Below are 17,490 nucleotides of genomic sequence, written 5' to 3'. Positions count from 1 at the left end.
TTTTTGTTTGTTTTTAGTTTAGTTTTTTTGTTTTTTTTTTTGGGGGGGTTACACCTGGCAGCGCTCAGCGGCCACTCCAAGCTCTACGCTCAGAAATCATTCCTGGCAAGCTCGGGGGACAATACGGGATGCCGGGATTCGAACCATCAACCTTCTGCATGAAAGGCAAATGCCTTACCTCCATGCCATCTTTCCAGCCCCCATTATGTCAATATTTCTATAAATTCTGTGTTAGGTATTCATATTTACATAAAGATTCAAATAAACATTCCTGTGAATCTTAGTGTCACCACAATGAGACCAAGATAGAATAAAGCTTTATGGTGCTGAGAGAACATTCTAGTTCTTTTTTTTTTTTTTTTTTTTTTTTTTGGTTTTTGGTTTTTGGGCCACACCCGGTGACGCTCAGGGGTTACTCCTGGCTATGCGCTCAGAAGTCGCTCCTGGCTTGGGGGACCATATGGGAAACCGGGGGATCGAACCTCGGTCCATCCAAGGCTAGCGCAGGCAAGGCAGGCACCTTACCTCTAGCGCCACCGCCCGGCCCCAACATTCTAGTTCTTTTTTTTTTTTTTTTTTGGTTTTTTGGGCCACACCCGGTGACGCTCAGGGGTTACTCCTGGCTATGCACTCAGAAGTCACTCCTGGCTTGGGGGACCATATGGGACGCCGGGGATTGAACCGCGGTCCATCCTAGGCTAGCGCAGGCAAGGCAGGCACCTTACCTCTAGCGCCACCGCCCGGCCCGCCAGTGGTTCTTTTTTTTTTTTGTTTTTTTGTTTTTTTGGGACATTCTAGTTCTTAAGAGGAGTTCGTAAGGGCCAGAGTGGTGGCGCAGCAGTAAGGCATTTATTTGCCTTGCATGCATCTGACCTAGGACGGACTGTGGTTCGATCCCTCAGCATCCCATATGGTCCCCCAAGCCAGGAGTGATTTCTGAGCGCATAGCCAGGAGTAACCCCTGAGTGTCACCTGGTGTGGCCTAAAAAGCAAAAAATGGAGTTTGTTTCCCAGTAATACTCTTAGTAGGGCAGCCTCACCCCTTGCCCAAAGTGAAACTGATTTTTGGTTTACAGTCTGAGGGCCGAGTCCAGAAGGAAGCCACGTACATTAATAAGTCACTATCATTCCTGGAGCAAGCCATCATTGCCCTCGTCGACCAGAAACGGGACCACATCCCTTTCCGGCAGTGCAAGCTCACCCACGCTCTGAAGGACTCATTAGGTGAGGGTGTGGCTGGTGCCCAGGGAGAAGGGACGGGCACAGCTGCCATAGGTGAGAATGCAGGTACTCCCTCCTGGTGGCATGGACTGCCCAAGCCTGTTCACAGTGACTTCAGACACAGCTGAAAGGCAGAACCAGACATCATGCCTTCCTCTTTCACCATAGCATGCCAGATGGTTCACTTCCCAGAGCCTTTGCTTCACATTTTGTCTTTAGGAGTTGGTGGGGGTAACTTAAAATGCTAGAGTACAGGTCTTGCTTGTGAAGCCTTGAATTTGATTTCAGCACTACATACACCCGCAGCATAGCCAGGTATAGTCTTTGTAGCTTCCAGAGTCAGAGCTGCTATCATTCCCATGCTGCCAGACCAAGTTTCTCCAGGGATGGCCCCAGGATTCCTGAGTGTAGCTGGGAAGACCAAAAACAAACCAAAAAAGAAAAAAATATTTGCTTCGACCCAGATTCTTGACTTCTCTCCCTTCTTGGCCTGGGAGTCCTGGGGCCAGTAAGGCTCTCTTTCTTGTCTTCCCTTTCCAACAAAGGAACAGGGGGTGTAGGTTTTCATCTTCTGTCCACTGACTTTCAAGTTGGGCCTGATGATGCAGTCACTGAGTTCTTACCATAAATTGAGTTCCACCATGAACAAGTCCCTGGCCCATAGCCTTCTTCCCTTGGCCAGCCCCTCATGCCCCTTGCTGTCTTCCTCTCCTCTGCTATTCCCCGGGCTCTTCTCAGTGACTTCTGGGGACCTTCTCTTTTGCCTCTATCTTCTACTTTCCTCCCACCCTCTTCTAGGCCTGGGAATGTCTACTTGACTCCTTCTCAGCATAGGCTTCTATAACAAAATACCCCAGACTAGGTGGCTAAGACAACAGACATTTATTTCTCACAATTTCAGTGGCTTCAAGCTCCAGGCCAAGGCTAATAGGAACAATTCTATATAAGGGTTTTCTTGCTGAATTCAAGATGACTGGCTTCTCACTGCATTCTCACATGTCAGAGAGATAAGAACAAGGAACTCTTTATAATTTTTGTTTATATTTGTTTTGTGTAATGCTCAGAAGTGTTCAGGGAATACCCCTGGCTGATTGGGGGTTGCTCCCATAGGTGGCTGAGGGATTATGTAGGGCTGGGGTTTGAACCAGGACCTCTGGCATGCAAAGCTTAGGTTCAGTCCTTTGAGCCATCTCTTGAGTTTCATCTCTCCTTAAGGGCATTAAACTCATCCAGAGGAGTCCATCCTCATGATATCATTTAAACCTAATTGTCTCCCATAATCCTCACCTCCAAATAGCATTCCATTGAAGGTTAGTCCTCATTAATCTGGAGGGTAGGAAGCATACACACATACTTAACCCATAAAAAAATCCTGCCAACATCAAAAGAATCTATTGGCAAACCCACAAGGTTCTGAGTACTTCTGTGTTTTGCTTTCTGCAGGGGGAAATTGCAATATGGTCCTCGTAACAAACATCTATGGAGAAGCTGCACAGTTGGAAGAGACGGTATGTAAAGACTATTGGCAACACCGAGCTGTTATCTCTCCTCATGGGCCAGGATTTCAGTGAGGGTCCTGGGTTGGTAAAACTGGCAGACAAGTCATAGACATTGTCAAAAGTGGAGGGGTCTAAGCAAAAATAGTTGGAGATTTAGAGAGGCAGCCAGTATCCAAACACCCAAGGAAGCAGAGCGATATGGGGGAGACAGGCTAAGTATGGGGCTCTTCTGTGATGAGAGGAAACTGAGAACCATTTCTATGGGATATAACTCTGTTTCATTTCTGTGATCTGGGATTGAGAAGACAGCTGATGCTATGCTTTAGAATCACCCATGTTCAAAAACCTTGAAAGTACCCATGGAAACCCCTGAGCGTCACAGGGTGTGGCCCAAAAACCAAAAAAAAAAAAGAAAGAAAGTACCCATGGATTCCAGGATATGATTATAGTTCAGTATGAGGTGAGAGTTATCAAGCACCTACATGGCCAAGGCTGGTAGGAATACATAATACATGACTTTGGCTCTCAGAGTTTTCAGAGATGTGAGAGGTCCAGATGGAGGAGTCCATCAGGAAAGGAAGGGATGTTTCCTGAAGCTGGGGTGAATAGAGTAGACACTGAACTGGCTGGGGGTAAAGGACTGGTGGGGAGGAGATTTCTGGCAATTAAAGTAGTGGGCCTGGAGGTGCGGTAGTGGGCCTGGAGGTGCGGCCCATGGTAAGACCTCTGGCTACTGCAGGAGCAAGAGTAAGAAGAAACTGCAGAGCTGGAGTGATGTTGGGAAGACAGTGCTCTATGGACCAGGTTGAAGCTTTGACTATTCTATAGGCATCTGGAGCTGTCACTTGAGCAGTGAGGTCATGGCCAGAGTTGTGACTCAGTAAGATGAACCCAATAGCAGAACACAAGCAGAAAAAAAAAAGTAGGGGCCGGAGAGATAGCATGGAAGTAAGGCATTTGCCTTGCATGCAAAAGGATGGTGGTTCGAATCCCGGCATCTCATATGGTCCCTTGAGCCTGCCAAGAGCAATTTATGAGTGTAGAGTCAGGAGTAACCCCTGAACACTGCCGGGTGTAACCCAAAAACAAACAAACAAAAAGAGTAGAAGGAAGTGAATTGGAGATATAGTTCTGCAGGTAAGGTGTTTACCTATCACATGGCCCAAAAAACAAAAACATTTTGGGCCACACCAAGAAGCACTCAGGGTTTACTCCTGGATCTGCTCTCAGAAATCAATTCTGGCAGTTCGGGTGACCATATGGGATGCCAGGGATTGAACCTGGGTCAGCAGTGTGTGAGAAAAATGCTCTATCCATTGTGCTATCACTCGCCCCCACCATTTTTTTTTTTTTTTTTTGGTTTTTGGGCCACAACTGTTTGACGCTCAGGGGTTACTCCTAGCTATGCGCTCAGAAATTGCTCCTGGCTTGGGGGACCATATGGGACACCGGTGGATCGAACCGCGGTCCGTCCTATGCTAGCGCTTGCAAGGCAGACACCTTACCTCTAGCACCACCTTCCCGGCCCCCGCCCCCCCCATTTTAATTAAAAAGAAATAAAAGACTACAGTGGACCTTAAGCAGGCAGAAGCAAATAGGGTCCCATTGCAAAGCAAGGTTAGGCCATGCAGCAGGGCCTACAAGGAGACTTTCTCCTTCCTCTAAACTCTAAAGGACCACAGGATGGCAAAGTTCTCCATAGGTATGTGGGCTCTCATGATAACTGTCACAGGCAAGTTACCTCATCTGTTGAAGCCATTCAGGTGAAAATGGTCATTTCCAAGAAACCATAGCATTGCTGACCAGAGACTCCTGCAAGGGCCTTCAGCCTTGAGCACTAGGAGCAGTTCCAGCTTCTAAGGGAAGTTCTCCTGGGGATTGGGAAGCCACGGAGGGGAGCACCAGCTGATGTTTAGACAGCACCCCCAGAGGAAAGCTTCAGGAAAATACTGGTCTCAAAACATAACAAAGCCTGGGTGAACCCCAAGAGGAACCATATGAAAATTGGGCCTCCTGGCTGCCTTGTTAAGAAAGATGTCCCCCAAGACCACAGAAGCTCCTTCTCTTTCTGATCCCCAACCCTAGAGAATCATTGTGCAGGAAGAACTTCCCCAGGGACCTGCTGTCCGCAGAGGTTTGTGCCCTTCACACATAGAGTTCTCTGCCTCTAGCCTGAGCCCACCAAATCCAGAGTTGCTACTGCAGTGGTCTAGTGGGACCAATGCCTATTGGGAGTGTGGAAGTTAATGATGCTCTTCTCCAAATGGTTTAAAGCTTGCCAACAGTTCTTGCCTTGTCTAGTGCTGCTCTATAGGCGGCAACCACGAGGGAGTCATGGCCTCACCCACAGCTCTACCTGGAGCAGGAGTGTCTGTTTGCACACCACAGGAAAAGCAACCCCCAACTGGAGTGGAAGGACCTTTTCTTGAGGGTGGTGGAAGGCTATGTCCCAAACACATAAGATATCTGTCTTATCTCCCAATGGCCATGCAGGCAGAGCTCCCTGATCTTGTAGACAAGTTTCAAGACCTATCTCAGCTCTCATGGTTGGTCAGTAGCAGAGCTTTTCTTCATGGGCACAGAGGTACCTTGTTCATTATTCTTCTCTGAGTCTACTTCCCTGTTTCACTACTCGTAGAGTGTGTGGCCCAAGGCACAGATGCCTTGCATCCTGCCACCCCTTGCTGTCCCTCACTGCCATGGAGCAACCCTACATCCCACTTGTAACATGGGTATAGGAGGAAAAGCATCAGGCCTGCTTAGGTGGCTTCCTCATGGCCTTTTGCCCATTCTTTTTCTTTTATTTTCTTTTATTTTTTGTTGTTGTTGGTTTTTGGGTCACACCCGATGGTGCTCAGGTGTTCCTCCTGGCTCTGTGCTTAGAAATCACTCCTGGCAGACTCAGGAGACCATATGGGATGCCGGGATTTGAACCATCGTCCTTCTGCATGCAAGGCAAATGCCTTAACTCCATGCTATCTCTCCGGCCCCCTCCTTTGCCCCTTCTTAACTCTGGCTATGTGTCCAGAAAAATTCAAACAGGACCCTGATGTCATTCTGCAGGTTCAGGAGACCCTGCAAGTTCACTTTGAAGCATGTCTCTGTGCAGTGGTTCATCTCTCCTAGTAGACACCTTTAACCTCATTTTAAATATTTCTACTCATAAGTAACTGGCAATTTGTAGAGGTCAAGAGTGAACAGGTGTGTGGCATACCACTCTCTCTCTCTCTCTCTCTCTCTCTCTCTCACAGTTTTTTTTCCCATCTCACATTTTCTCTCTCACTTTCTGTTTCACATCCTCTGTCCCCTCACCCCCACCAAAGGACTCTCCTGAGTTTGATTTATTTATTATTTGCCATGGGTAGTCAAAGTTCCCTGCAAGACTCCACCCTCATTTTCATCATCGTTTCCCATGTACCTCCCATGAGCCGGTGCTCTGGTCCCAAGCATTCAAAGCTCTGTTCCTCTACCAGCATCCATTGGGTCTCCTCCTGTGGTACCTCTTACTATTTATTTATTTGTTTATTTGAGTTTTTGGGTCACACCCGGCAGCACTCAGGGTTTACTCCTGGTTCTAAGCTCAGAAATAACTCTGGAAGGCTTGGGGAACCATATGGGGTGCTGGGATTCATACCACCATCCTTCTGTATACAAGGCAAACACCTTACCTCCATGCTATCTCTCCAGCCTCCTCTTACTATTTATTATTTACTTAGTGAACCTTAGTCCCTTCTAGATGTTGTCCTGCCACTCACCCTCTTTCTTTACACGTGGGGCATACTTTCTCTCCATTGGAATACCTTTTCTTTAACTGAGAAACCACTGCTCTAGCTGTCCCCACACTCTCCCTCTGTCTCCACAGAGGCCATATGTTACCCTGGTAGTTATGAGCAAAAGCTTAGGAGCTAGAATGACTGAGTTGAATTCCTTCACTGCCTCTGGTCTGTTTTATGGCCTTGGGAGTGTTCTTTTTATCCTTTATGTTAGTCTTTGTCTATAATGAGGCTGAGCACGCTAATATCTGAGTGGCTAATATGGCGTGGTGCCAGTAAAGTAATGTATTAACACATATATAGGGCTATGAGCAGAGCTTACCTCCAAGTAAGTATTGTGGAAGGAAGGGTTGACTCTGTCTTAATTGGGCATAAGCCATTATCTCACTAAGCAAGATAGCTAAGGCCCTTCCCTGACCGCCTGGGTGGGCCAGTCTCAGATGTCTGACATAGGGTGAGGCAGGAGAGCCATAAATCTAGATGAGGAAGCCTGAAAGAATAGGGACTCTGGTCCCCATCCTGTTATGATGTGACGTTGGAGCCCAGCAGTCTTGGGAGTGGGTGTATGTACAGAGGATAAAACCAATAGCGTCCCACATTTGGAGGATTTAGTGGTCTTTTGGCCCAAATTCTGTGTAGTTTCTTTCTAGGTGACAGGGAGGATACCTGAGACTGAGTCCTTCAGTTTGAACCCAGCGTCAAAGAGGAAGCTGGCTTTAAGTTGGACTTTGAAGAGAAAATAGAACCCAGGAAGGTGATGAGGTTGCAGTGACATAAGGAGAGCAAAGGGCCTTTTAGGCACAGAGGTTGCTTGACTAAAGACCTAGAGGTAGAATATGGTCAGGTTTGAATGAAGATCAATGTGTGGCCAGGTTGCAGGCTGCTCTCTGTCCACTTCCTGCTCTCCCTGCTTCCTTTCTCCCCTACTCCCCTCACTTCCAACCTCATTGCTAAGAGCCCTTCAGTTCATGTCCCTGAGGGTATTAACTGCATTGTCCTTGGACAAGAGCAATCAGTCTCAAAAAAGCCTGCTCTTTTGGGGGTCTCATTTCAGCTGTCTTCACTGCGGTTCGCCAGCAGGATGAAGTTGGTCACCACTGAGCCAGCCATCAATGAGAAGTATAATGCTGAGGTACTTGTGGGCAGGTGACCCTCTGGGGCAAGGGTTTTTGAAAATGGCCTGTGTCACACTTGTCTGGCTTCTCTTCCTGCCTCAATCAAAGGCCTTATCCGCCTGAAGGAGGGCAGAGTCTTCAAACACTGGGAAATACCTTGGGGTAACACAAAGGTGAAAGTACGGGTCAGGCCACCACCCAGTTCATGAGTGGGCTTAGAAGCTCTGAATATCTTGGACTTCTTCATAAGACTACCTCAGAGATCATTCCAGAACTAGTCACTGTGCATCTGTCATTGCACCACCACCCCCTTTCCTCCCAGGCTAAACGATATTTTCCAGCAAGCAGAACTGCTCAATGTGAGATGCCCAATCAAGGAGATGTATATATGTATTAAAATTATAATATTATATATAAGCATATATATAAATTATATATATTAGGGCCGGCACGATGGCACTAGAGGTAAGGTATCTGCCTTGCCAGCGCTAGCCTAGGACGGACCGCGGCTTGATTCCCCGGTGTCCCATATGGTCCCCCAAGCCAGGAGTGCATAGCCAAGCATAACCCCTGAGCGTCACCGGGTGTGGCCCTAAAACCAAAAAAAAAAAAAATTATATATATTAAAAACCTTAGGGCCAGAGTGATAGCACAGCAGTAGGGCATTTGCCTTGTACACAGCCAACCTGGGACTGACCCCGGTTTGATTCTCGGCATCCCACATGGACCCCTGAGCCTGCCAGGAGTGATTTCTGAGTGCATAGACAGGAGTAACCCCTGGGTGCCACCAGGTGTGGCGCAAAACCAAAAAGAAAAAAGAGGAGGAGGAGGAGGAAGAGGGAAGAGGAAGAGAGAAGGAGGAGGAGGAAGAATGGGAGAGGGGGAGGGGGAAGGGGAGGAGGGGGAAAGAAGAAAGAAGAGGAGGAGGAAGAAGAAGAAAGAAGAGGAGGAAGAAGAAGAAGAGGAGGAGGAGGGCGGGGGGAGGAAGAGAGAGGGGGAGGAGGAGGAAGCAGTTCAGATCTTAGACAACTGGGAATCTGAATCTCAAATCACAATGCCCACAAAGCCTAAAAACAATGAACAAACAAATGAATTCACACACCTTTGTGAATACTTGTGAATACAGAGATACTTGTCCTGCCAAATCATCAGCTCAAAGCTTCACCCTCATTGACGAGAAACTTAAAGCAATGCTCCAAATTAGGGCCCTGGAAATAAGGCAATCAGTTAAAAAAAAAAAAAGTGGAAGGCCACTATGCTCTGGACATTAGGAAAAGTGACCATCCTCCATGCCTAAAGGGTGCAACATGGAAGCTGGTGACCTGTAGGAGCAGGTGGCCCATTTCCCCACACTGCCTCATTGACCCAGACATTTGTGTGTGGCTCCCCATTGTACCACTGGAAAAATAAACCCAGCTGACGCCTCTGACAGCCCAGTCAGAGTTTCCAGAATGGGGAGAATGACGCGTTTTCTAGAGCTGAAATCTGTCGGCTGGAAGAGGGGGTGCAGAGGAAAGGCTCTCCTGTTAACGGCACAGGAAGTTCACATGAGCATAAAGGAGAAGAGCAAGGACTTGAACCCTGATCATGAGCATTATGTTCAGGCTTTGATCCCTGAAATACCACAGAAAAACCAGGATGATAGATCCTGGTGACTAATTTGATCACAAGTGCCTAGATCTAGCTTGTTAAGAGCTCCCTCTTGTGGCCATATTTGATAACTGAAAGGAAACATTCTATGACAGATGTTTCTTATGCTTCTTTTTTTGTTTGCTTTGTTTGTTCTGTGTTTTTTTTTGGGGGGGGTCACACCCGGCAGTTCTTAGAGGTTACTCCTGTCTCTATGCTCAGAAATAGCCCCTGCAAGGCTCAGGGGACCATATGGGATGCCATATGGGATTCAAACCGCCGTCCTTCTGTATGCAAAGCAAATGCCCTACCTCCATGCTATCTCTCTGGCCCCATTTTATGCTTCTTATACACACTTCCACAGTATCTATCAAGTGTAAAATGACCTAACAATTTTTCTTCCAAGGATGGAGAGATAGTGCAACATCTAGGGCACTTGCCTTGCACGTGAATAAACTGGGTTCAATCCTCAGCAGCCATTTGGTTTCCCAAGCCTAGTCAGGAGTGATCCCTGACTCAAAGCCAGGAGTAACCTAAGTACCTATGTACTAATGGTATGGCCCCAAAACTCAACAAAATAAAAAACAATTATGCTTCCAGAAATGTAGTCTGTATCCATTCATTTAAATTTTCGGGAGCACTTACTATGGTCTACAAACACTTATCTCTGTCTTTAGAGAATTGGCACTTTGCAAGGAGATAGAGACAAAAATAATAAGCAGAGATGGAACAGTAGCATAGTGAGTAGGGCATTTGCCATATACATGGCTGACCTAGTTTTGATCCCTGGCTATGACTCCAGGAATCCCCTGAGCACTACCAAGAATGACCACTGAGCACCACTGAGCCAGGAGTAACCCCTGAGCACTTCCAGGTGTGCCCCCACAAAATACAGCTACAGGGCCTGGAGAGATAGCACAACGACATTTGCTTTGCAAGCAGCCGATCCAGAACCAAAGGTGGTTGGTTCGAATCCCGATGTCCCATATGGTCCCCCGCGCCTGCCAGGAGCTATTTCTGAGCAGACAGCCAGGAGTAGCCCCTGAGCACCGCCGGGTGTGGCCCAAAAAACAAAAAAAAAATACAACTACAAATAAACAATAAGCAATAAATTGTTAAGGTTTACATCCTTCCGTTTTTGGCTAAAGGAGACAATGATCATTGAAATAGGTCACACACTGAATGAAATATGTTGAGTGGGGGCCTGAGAGATGGCACCGCGGTGGGGCATTTGTCTTGCATGTGGCCAACCCAGGATGGACCTGGTTCGATTCCCAGCATCCCATGTGGTCCCCTGAGCTTGCCAGGAACAATTTCTGAGCACAGAGCCAGGAGTATCTCCTGGCTATTGCTGGGTATGGCCCAAAAACTAATTAATAACATAAATAAGCTTCTAAAACTAATCAATTAATAAAATAAATAAACTGCTTTAAAGAAATAAATATACTGGCTGGAGTGGTAGGACAAGGGTTAAGGCACTTGCCTTGCATGTGGATGATCCCAGTTCAGTTCCTGGCAGCACATACAGTTCCCCTGAGCACTATTAGGAGTAATCCCTTGGTCACAGAGCACGGAGTCAGCCTTTAGCACCACTGGGCATAGCCCAAAACACACAACAAAAAATGGGGCTAAGGAGGGGATTTCAGATTTGTATAGGGCTATTGGGGTAGCCCAATATAGGAATATATGAGCAAAGGCTTAAAGGTTCTAAAGGAGTGAGCTGTGGTGTGGCTGGAAAGGGGGAGAATAGCCCCACACATAGGATGCACAGTAGAGTCATTGGAGGTGTGTGCCTAGTTCCTGGGTGGCAAGGTTGCAGGTGACCCTTTGGCACCTCTGTTGGCTGTTCAGTCTCATGTGCTGTGAAAGAGCCCCTTCAGATCCTAAATTCATCCCATTAGTGAAAAGCCATGGGAAAAACTCCCTCCCCTCTCTACCTCCCTTTCTCCTTCCTTTCTCTCTCCTTTCCCTCTCTTCCTCTCCCTCTTTCTCTCCCTCTCTCTTCCCCTCCCTATCCTTCTCTTCCTCTCTCTTTCTCCCTCCCTCACTTCCTCCCTCCCTCACTTCCTCTCTCCCTCTCTCCCTCTCTTCTTCCCTCCCTCTCTCTCTCCCTCCCTGTCTCTCTCCTCTTCCCCTTCCCTCTCTCTCCTCCCTCTCTCTCCCTCTCCCTGTCACTCTTTTCTCTCTCTCCCTCTCCCTACCTCTCCTTCCTTCTCCCTCTCCTCCTCCTCTCTCTCTTCTTTCCTCTCTCTCCTCCCTCTTCCTCCCTCTCTCTCTTACTTCTTTTTTTTTTTTTTTGGTTTTTGGGCCACACCCGTTTGATGCTCAGGGGTTACTCCTGGCTATGTGCTCAGAAATCGCCCTGGCTTGGGGGGACCATATGGGACGCTGGGGGATCGAACCGAGGTCCGTTCCTTGGTAGAGCTTACAAGGCAGACACCTTATCTCTAGCGCCACCTTCCCGGCCTCTCTCTTACTTCTTACTCCTTTCTTCTTCCCCTTCTCCCTCTACCCCCTCTTCCTCTCACTCCCTCTGTCTCTGTCTCTGTCTCTGTCTGTCTGTCTGTCTGTCTGTCTGTCTCTCTCTCTCTCCACTCCCTCCCTCTCCAAAAAAAAAAAAAAGAAAAGAAAAGCCATAACCCCGATGCTGTCTTGCATCGGGCCAGCTGCCATGGCTCAGGGTGGAAGGAGGTCAGTATCTTTGAGGGGGGGAGACAGAGTGGTCTCTCTTAACTGTCTTCTGCTCCCCTCACCCTTTGCTTCTCTGGCAGCGAATGGTCAAGAATCTGGAGAAGGAGCTGGCACTACTCAAACAGGAGCTAGCCATCCATGACAGCCTGGTAAGGGGACAGAGGGTCATGAAAATGGAGGCCATCACTGGAATGCTAAGGGACCAGGACAGGGTAGAAAGACCCAAAGGACCAGGGGAAGGAGAACAGAGGCATTGAGATAGGGATGCTACAGGAACAGTAAGTAGGGGTGGAGGCGGGCAGAAGGGAACAGAAGGACTGAGTGGCTTTGAGGTTAGACAAGAGAGGAAGCCAAGAGATCAGAGTTATAATACAAAGCAGGGTACTTGCTGTGCATGTGGCCAGCTGACATCCCCATTCCCAACACCATGTAGTCCCTGAACCTGCCAGGAGTGATTCCAGAGCTCAGAGCCAGGAATAAGCCCTGAGCACCACTGGGTCTGGCCCCAAAACAAAACAAAATAAATAGGAAGCCAAGTAGAGACTGGGCAAGCAGTTTGTGGAGCAGAGAACTGGGTGGTGGAGATGCCTGGAAGACAACTGGAAGAGAAGAATGTAGGCAAAGGTGGAGGAGGGCCAGGTTGGGCTGGGGTGGATCAGCAGAGGGAGCTATGAAGCAGAAAGTTGGGGCCTCTGTTCTTGGTGCTGAGGCAGCTTCTCCCTCCCAGAAGCTGCATCCTACAGAAGCATACAGGTGAGGCAGGACCAGATGACAAAGAGAGCAGCTATCCTGAGTGACCAGGACTATGCCCAACCTCCCACTCAGCTCCTCAGAATGGCCTCATTGATGGCTCCATTTGTACCTAAGTGCTTGGAGCTTATCATCATATTCTTATTCTCCTCCAAGGCTAATCGAACCCTTGTGAACTATGATCCCATGGATGAAATACAGATCGCAGAGATCAACTCACAGGTCCGGAGATACCTGGAAGGAACGCTGGAGGAAATCGACGTAAGGACCCCTTCCTCAGAACCCCAACCCAGTCTGTCTAGCTCTCCCTGCTCTTGCTGTGTTGGCCTGGGAATCTTCCACTATTGAATGGGTACAGAATGAGGCCCCTGGCCTTGGGGACCCTTCAGTCCCCCCTTGGATTCAGCTTCTTTGTCCAGGACTACAGGGCTGTGGGTGTTCTCTGAATGGCTGACCCCTTTCAGTAGCCTGAGCTACTCACTCAACCTGTGCACGTCAGTGGCCTCACCTGTGTGGTGGGGATGGCAACAAGGTTAGCATGAGATGAGCTCAGCTCAGGTGCTGGGCTGAACCAGAAGTGAGATAGAGGAGAAGGATGACCAAGATGGTCAGGCTGGTTGTCTACAGAGCAGAGCCCTTGAGCCCTTGTTCTGGGAAGAAGAGACAGCAGCTCAAAAGGAGGAACCCTCATGAGGAAAAGTGGATTCTGTGTCTAGAGTGTCAGCCACAGAGCTCCCCATCTGGGAGCAACGTGGGAAGACTCCTTCCTCCTGCCACTTCCTGTCCCCTGCCTAGCTGCTATTTCAGGCAGATCTGAATTAACTGAAGGTGGTTTTCCTATCAGGAGAGCCCCGATAATTGCGAAGAGAACCTAGGGGGAAAATGTATTATGTTTTTTATAGTATTTTAAATAGCTAAACTCTTTTAGTAGTCTTTGGCTTATATCTGGCTATACTTAGGCTTATTTCTGATGGGGTAGTGGTGCCAGGTATCAAACCAGTATCAGTTGTGTGTAAGGCAAGTACCTGAAATGATGTACTTGCCCTCTCTCTCTCTCTCTCTCTCTCTCTCTCTCTCTCTCTCTCTCTCTCTCTCTCTCTCTCTCTCTCTCTTTCTCCCTCCCTCCTCCTCCCCAGCCCAAAAGAAAAAGTAATTTTAATTTATAGAAAAGGTGATATGGGGCTGGAGAGATAGCACAGTGGTAGCGCGTTTGCCTTGTAAGCGCTGACCCAGGACCAATGGTGGTTCGAATCCCGGCATCCCATAGGGTCCCCCGTGCCTGCCAGGAGTGATTTCTGAGCAGAGAGCCAGGAGTAACCTCTGACCATCGCCGGGTGTGGCCAAAAAACAAAAAAAGAAAAGATGATATATATAGGGGCTGGTTCATGTTCATACCTTGCATAAGGCTGACCTAGTTTGATCCCTAGTATCATGTGGTTCCGTAAGCATCACTGGGAGGGATCCCTGAGTACAGAGCCAAGAGTAGCCCTCAGTGTCTTTAGGTATAGCTCAATCCTCACTCCCCCTAATAAAAATTAAAAAAAAAAAAAAAGATGAGCCGCAGAGATGGCACAGCAGTAAGGCATCTGTCTTGCACACAGCCAACCCAGGATGGACAGTGGTTCGAATGCTGGCATACCATATGGTCCCCCGTGCCTTCCAGGAGCGAGTTCTGAGCAAAGAGCCAGGAGTAATCCCTGAGCACCATCAAGTGAGACCCAAAAACAAACAAACAAGAAAAAGTGATAGGGATTGGAGTAATATTACAATGGATAGGCATTTGCATGTGGCCAATCCAGGTTCCATCTGCTCAGGTTACCTGAGTATGCCAGAAGTGAACCTGTGAGTACAGAACCAGGAGTAAACCCTGAGTACTGGCAGGTGTGGCCAAATTAAAAAAAATTTTTTTTTTCTTTTTTGGTTTTTGGGTCACATTTGGCTGCGCTCGGGGGTTACTCTTGGCTCTATGCTCAGAAATCGCTCCTGGGGCCGGAGAGATAACATGAAGGTAGGGCATGTAATAAAAAAATTTTTTTAATTAAAAAGACGTTTTAAGGGGGCCAGAGAGCTAGCATGAAGGTAAGGCGTTTGTCTTGCATGCAGAAGGACGGTGGTTTAAATCCCGGCATCCCATGTGGTCCCCCAAGTCTGCCAGGAGCTATTTCTGAGTGTAGAGCCAGGATTAACCCCTGAGCACTGTCGTGTGTGACCCTACCCAAAAAAAACAAAACCAGAAAAAAGAAAGACATTTTTAGAGGCCAGAGAGGTGGCACTAGAGGTAAGGTGTCTGCCTTGCAAGCACCAGCCTAGGACGGACGGAGGTTCGATCCCCCGGAGTCCCATATGGTCCCCCCAAGCCAGGGGCGATTTCTGAGTGCATAGCCAGGAGTAACCCCCGAGCATTAAATGAGTGTGCCCCCCCAAAAATAGACATTTTTAAAGGTGATTTTTTTTTTTTTTGTGGTTTTTGGGTCACACCCGGCAGTGCTCAGGGGTTATTCCTGGCTCCAGGCTCAGAAATTGCTCCTGGCAGGCACGGGGGACCATATGGGGCGCTGGGATTCGAACCGATGACCTCCTGCATGAAAGGCAAATGCCTTACCTCCATGCTATCTCTCCGGCCCTTAAAGGTGATTTTTATAGATTCATTAACTACTCAGTCTTAAGATCATATGGAGTGTTTCTCAGTTCCCAAAGCTGCATGTGCTTGCTACTTTGCTCAAAGGCTACCTGCAGATGTTGTGTTTTGAGAAGGATATCAATGTGCTGTTCAGGGATTCCAGTTTCTCTGCTAATATAAGACACAGCTTCAGTCCTCTGGTGCCAGAGTTTTCCCTCTGCTTGCTCTCTTCTCCTCAGGTAATCAGTCTCAGACAGATCCAGGAGGTATTTAACCAGTTCCGGGTGGTTCTGAGGTAAGTCGGGTTCTGAGGTGACGGCAGTCTTCCGTTTGTATTTCCTGTAACCTGAATGCCAAACATTCCCCTCCATTTGCTGATGTGATAGGTGTCAGAAGATCAGGGTCCTTGGAACACACCTAGATCCCTTGTTTTGACAGTCACTGTCCCTGGGCTCTCTGATCCTTCTGCCCTTCCTTGCTTCCGGGGAAAGTCCACCCTGTATGGCTCAGAGCAGAGGTGTCCCCTGATAAATATTTTCTGAATTCATTAATTGAACAGGAGGATTTTACTTCATGCCAGCTTGACTCATGGCCAATACAAGCCACCATGAATGCATCTTCTCCCTTCCCTAGCTTTCTGTCCTTGCTCTCTTGTTCTCCTTTCCCTCTTGCCCTCCCCACCTCTCTCTGTCCCCCTTTCGATTATTTGACTTTTTGATTAGGCAGTGAGTCCTTATTTGCCTTTAGTGTGTGTGTGTGTTTTGTGCGTGTGTGTGTGTGTGTGTGTGTGTGTGTGAGAGAGAGAGAGAGAGAGAGAGAGAGAGAGAGAGAGAGAGCTTGTTTTGTTTAGTTTGTTTCATGATGCAGGGGAAGTTCTGCATGAAAGACCACTCTCAAATGATTTCTGGTTCCAGTGTTTGTTGTTGTTTTTTTTCCTCCCTAGAGGGTTCTGCTGGGTTCCACATGGTTCCAGGTGCAAAATATTTTCAATCTGTCTCTCTCAAGCCAACAGGAACAGGAAATAGAGTCTTCTTTGCGCAGAAAGTACACCCTGATAGACAAGAATGACTTCGCAACCATTTCTGCTGTCCAGAAGGTATGTACCTCTGGTTGATAACATCCACTCTAGATGTTTTTCATCCTAGACCCTTCCAGGAGGCAGTAAGTGTTCTGCAATCAAGCAGAATTTAGGGTAGCAAGAAATAAAGGTAACGGGGCCTGAGAGAGAGCATGGAGGTAAGGCATTTTCCTTGCATGCAGAAGGTCAGTGGTTTGAATCACGGCATCCCATATGGTCTTCTGTGCCTGCCAGAAGCATAGAGCTAGGAGTAACCCCTGAGCGCTGCTGAGTGTGACCCCCCGAAAAAAACAAAACAAACAAAAAATAACAAAGGTAATACCAGGAAGAAGTTAGGATGATGTGCATGAATTCAAAGTAATCTCCATAAGCTTGAGATGCGCTAATAATAATTCCAATTCCTGGAGCTGGGTTGGAAAGAGGCCTGAAGATCTTGAGGGTATGGAATGAGACACCAACCTATGAGAGGCATTGTTGAGGTAGAAAGTGGGCAGGAAGAGAGTGTGGCATGAACATGAGTCCTCTGAGCCTTATACATATGGGCCCTCAACCTTCTATCTAACTCATAGCGCACTATGGCTGGCCTCTCTCCAGGCAGGGCTCGTGGATGCTGATGGCCACCTAGTGGGAGAGTCTGATGGACAAAGCTTTGGACTCGGAGTCCTCCCTTTCAACAAACCTGGGAAGAAACCCAAGTTCAAGAAGTCCGTCAAAGAGCAGCTCAGGTGAGTAATCTCCCTGTGTTCTGCCTATTCTGACCCTGGCCCTGCTTTGCTGACTAGAGAGGCCATAACATTTCCCAGGTATCTTCCTTCTGAGTAGTCACAGCAAACATCTGTGCTACCACCACCTATCACATATGCGGGGCCTAAACAGAAGCTGCCCAGCTCTCCACAGCATGAAAGCCCCCAGAAGTAAATGACTTCATTTAGTGATAAGAAAATTGAGGCACAAGGGAGGGGAAGTCAGTTCCAAGGCCAGCCTACTGGTTGAGTGATGGTGTCCAATGGAGAAGCAGTGCTGACCCTTGCCTCTGTTACTTCCTATGAAAACTACTCCCCACAAGGTTCCTTCTGTGACCCAGGTGACAGGCATACATGTCACCGAGAAACCC

The 17,490-nt window shown here is 48.0% G+C and overlaps 1 protein-coding gene across 1 annotated transcript in view; it reads left to right on the top strand.

Moving 5' to 3' along the window:
• KIF9 (kinesin family member 9) overlaps positions 1–17,490 on the top strand; it is a 62,495-nt gene that overhangs the window by 30,387 nt on the left and 14,618 nt on the right. The window contains exons 9-16 of the mRNA XM_049777336.1: positions 1,077–1,224; positions 2,665–2,729; positions 7,548–7,625; positions 12,009–12,077; positions 12,835–12,939; positions 15,538–15,593; positions 16,304–16,394; positions 16,971–17,101. Of these exons, the coding sequence (XP_049633293.1) occupies positions 1,077–1,224; positions 2,665–2,729; positions 7,548–7,625; positions 12,009–12,077; positions 12,835–12,939; positions 15,538–15,593; positions 16,304–16,394; positions 16,971–17,101 (743 nt within the window). The remainder of the gene's footprint in view (positions 1–1,076; positions 1,225–2,664; positions 2,730–7,547; positions 7,626–12,008; positions 12,078–12,834; positions 12,940–15,537; positions 15,594–16,303; positions 16,395–16,970; positions 17,102–17,490) is intronic.

The sequence above is a fragment of the Suncus etruscus genome, chromosome 7 (genome assembly GCF_024139225.1).
Source record: "Suncus etruscus isolate mSunEtr1 chromosome 7, mSunEtr1.pri.cur, whole genome shotgun sequence".
Classification (NCBI taxonomy): domain Eukaryota; kingdom Metazoa; phylum Chordata; class Mammalia; order Eulipotyphla; family Soricidae; genus Suncus; species Suncus etruscus.
Note: the sequence above shows the minus strand (reverse complement) of the source record. Positions and strands in the feature narration are given on the sequence as shown.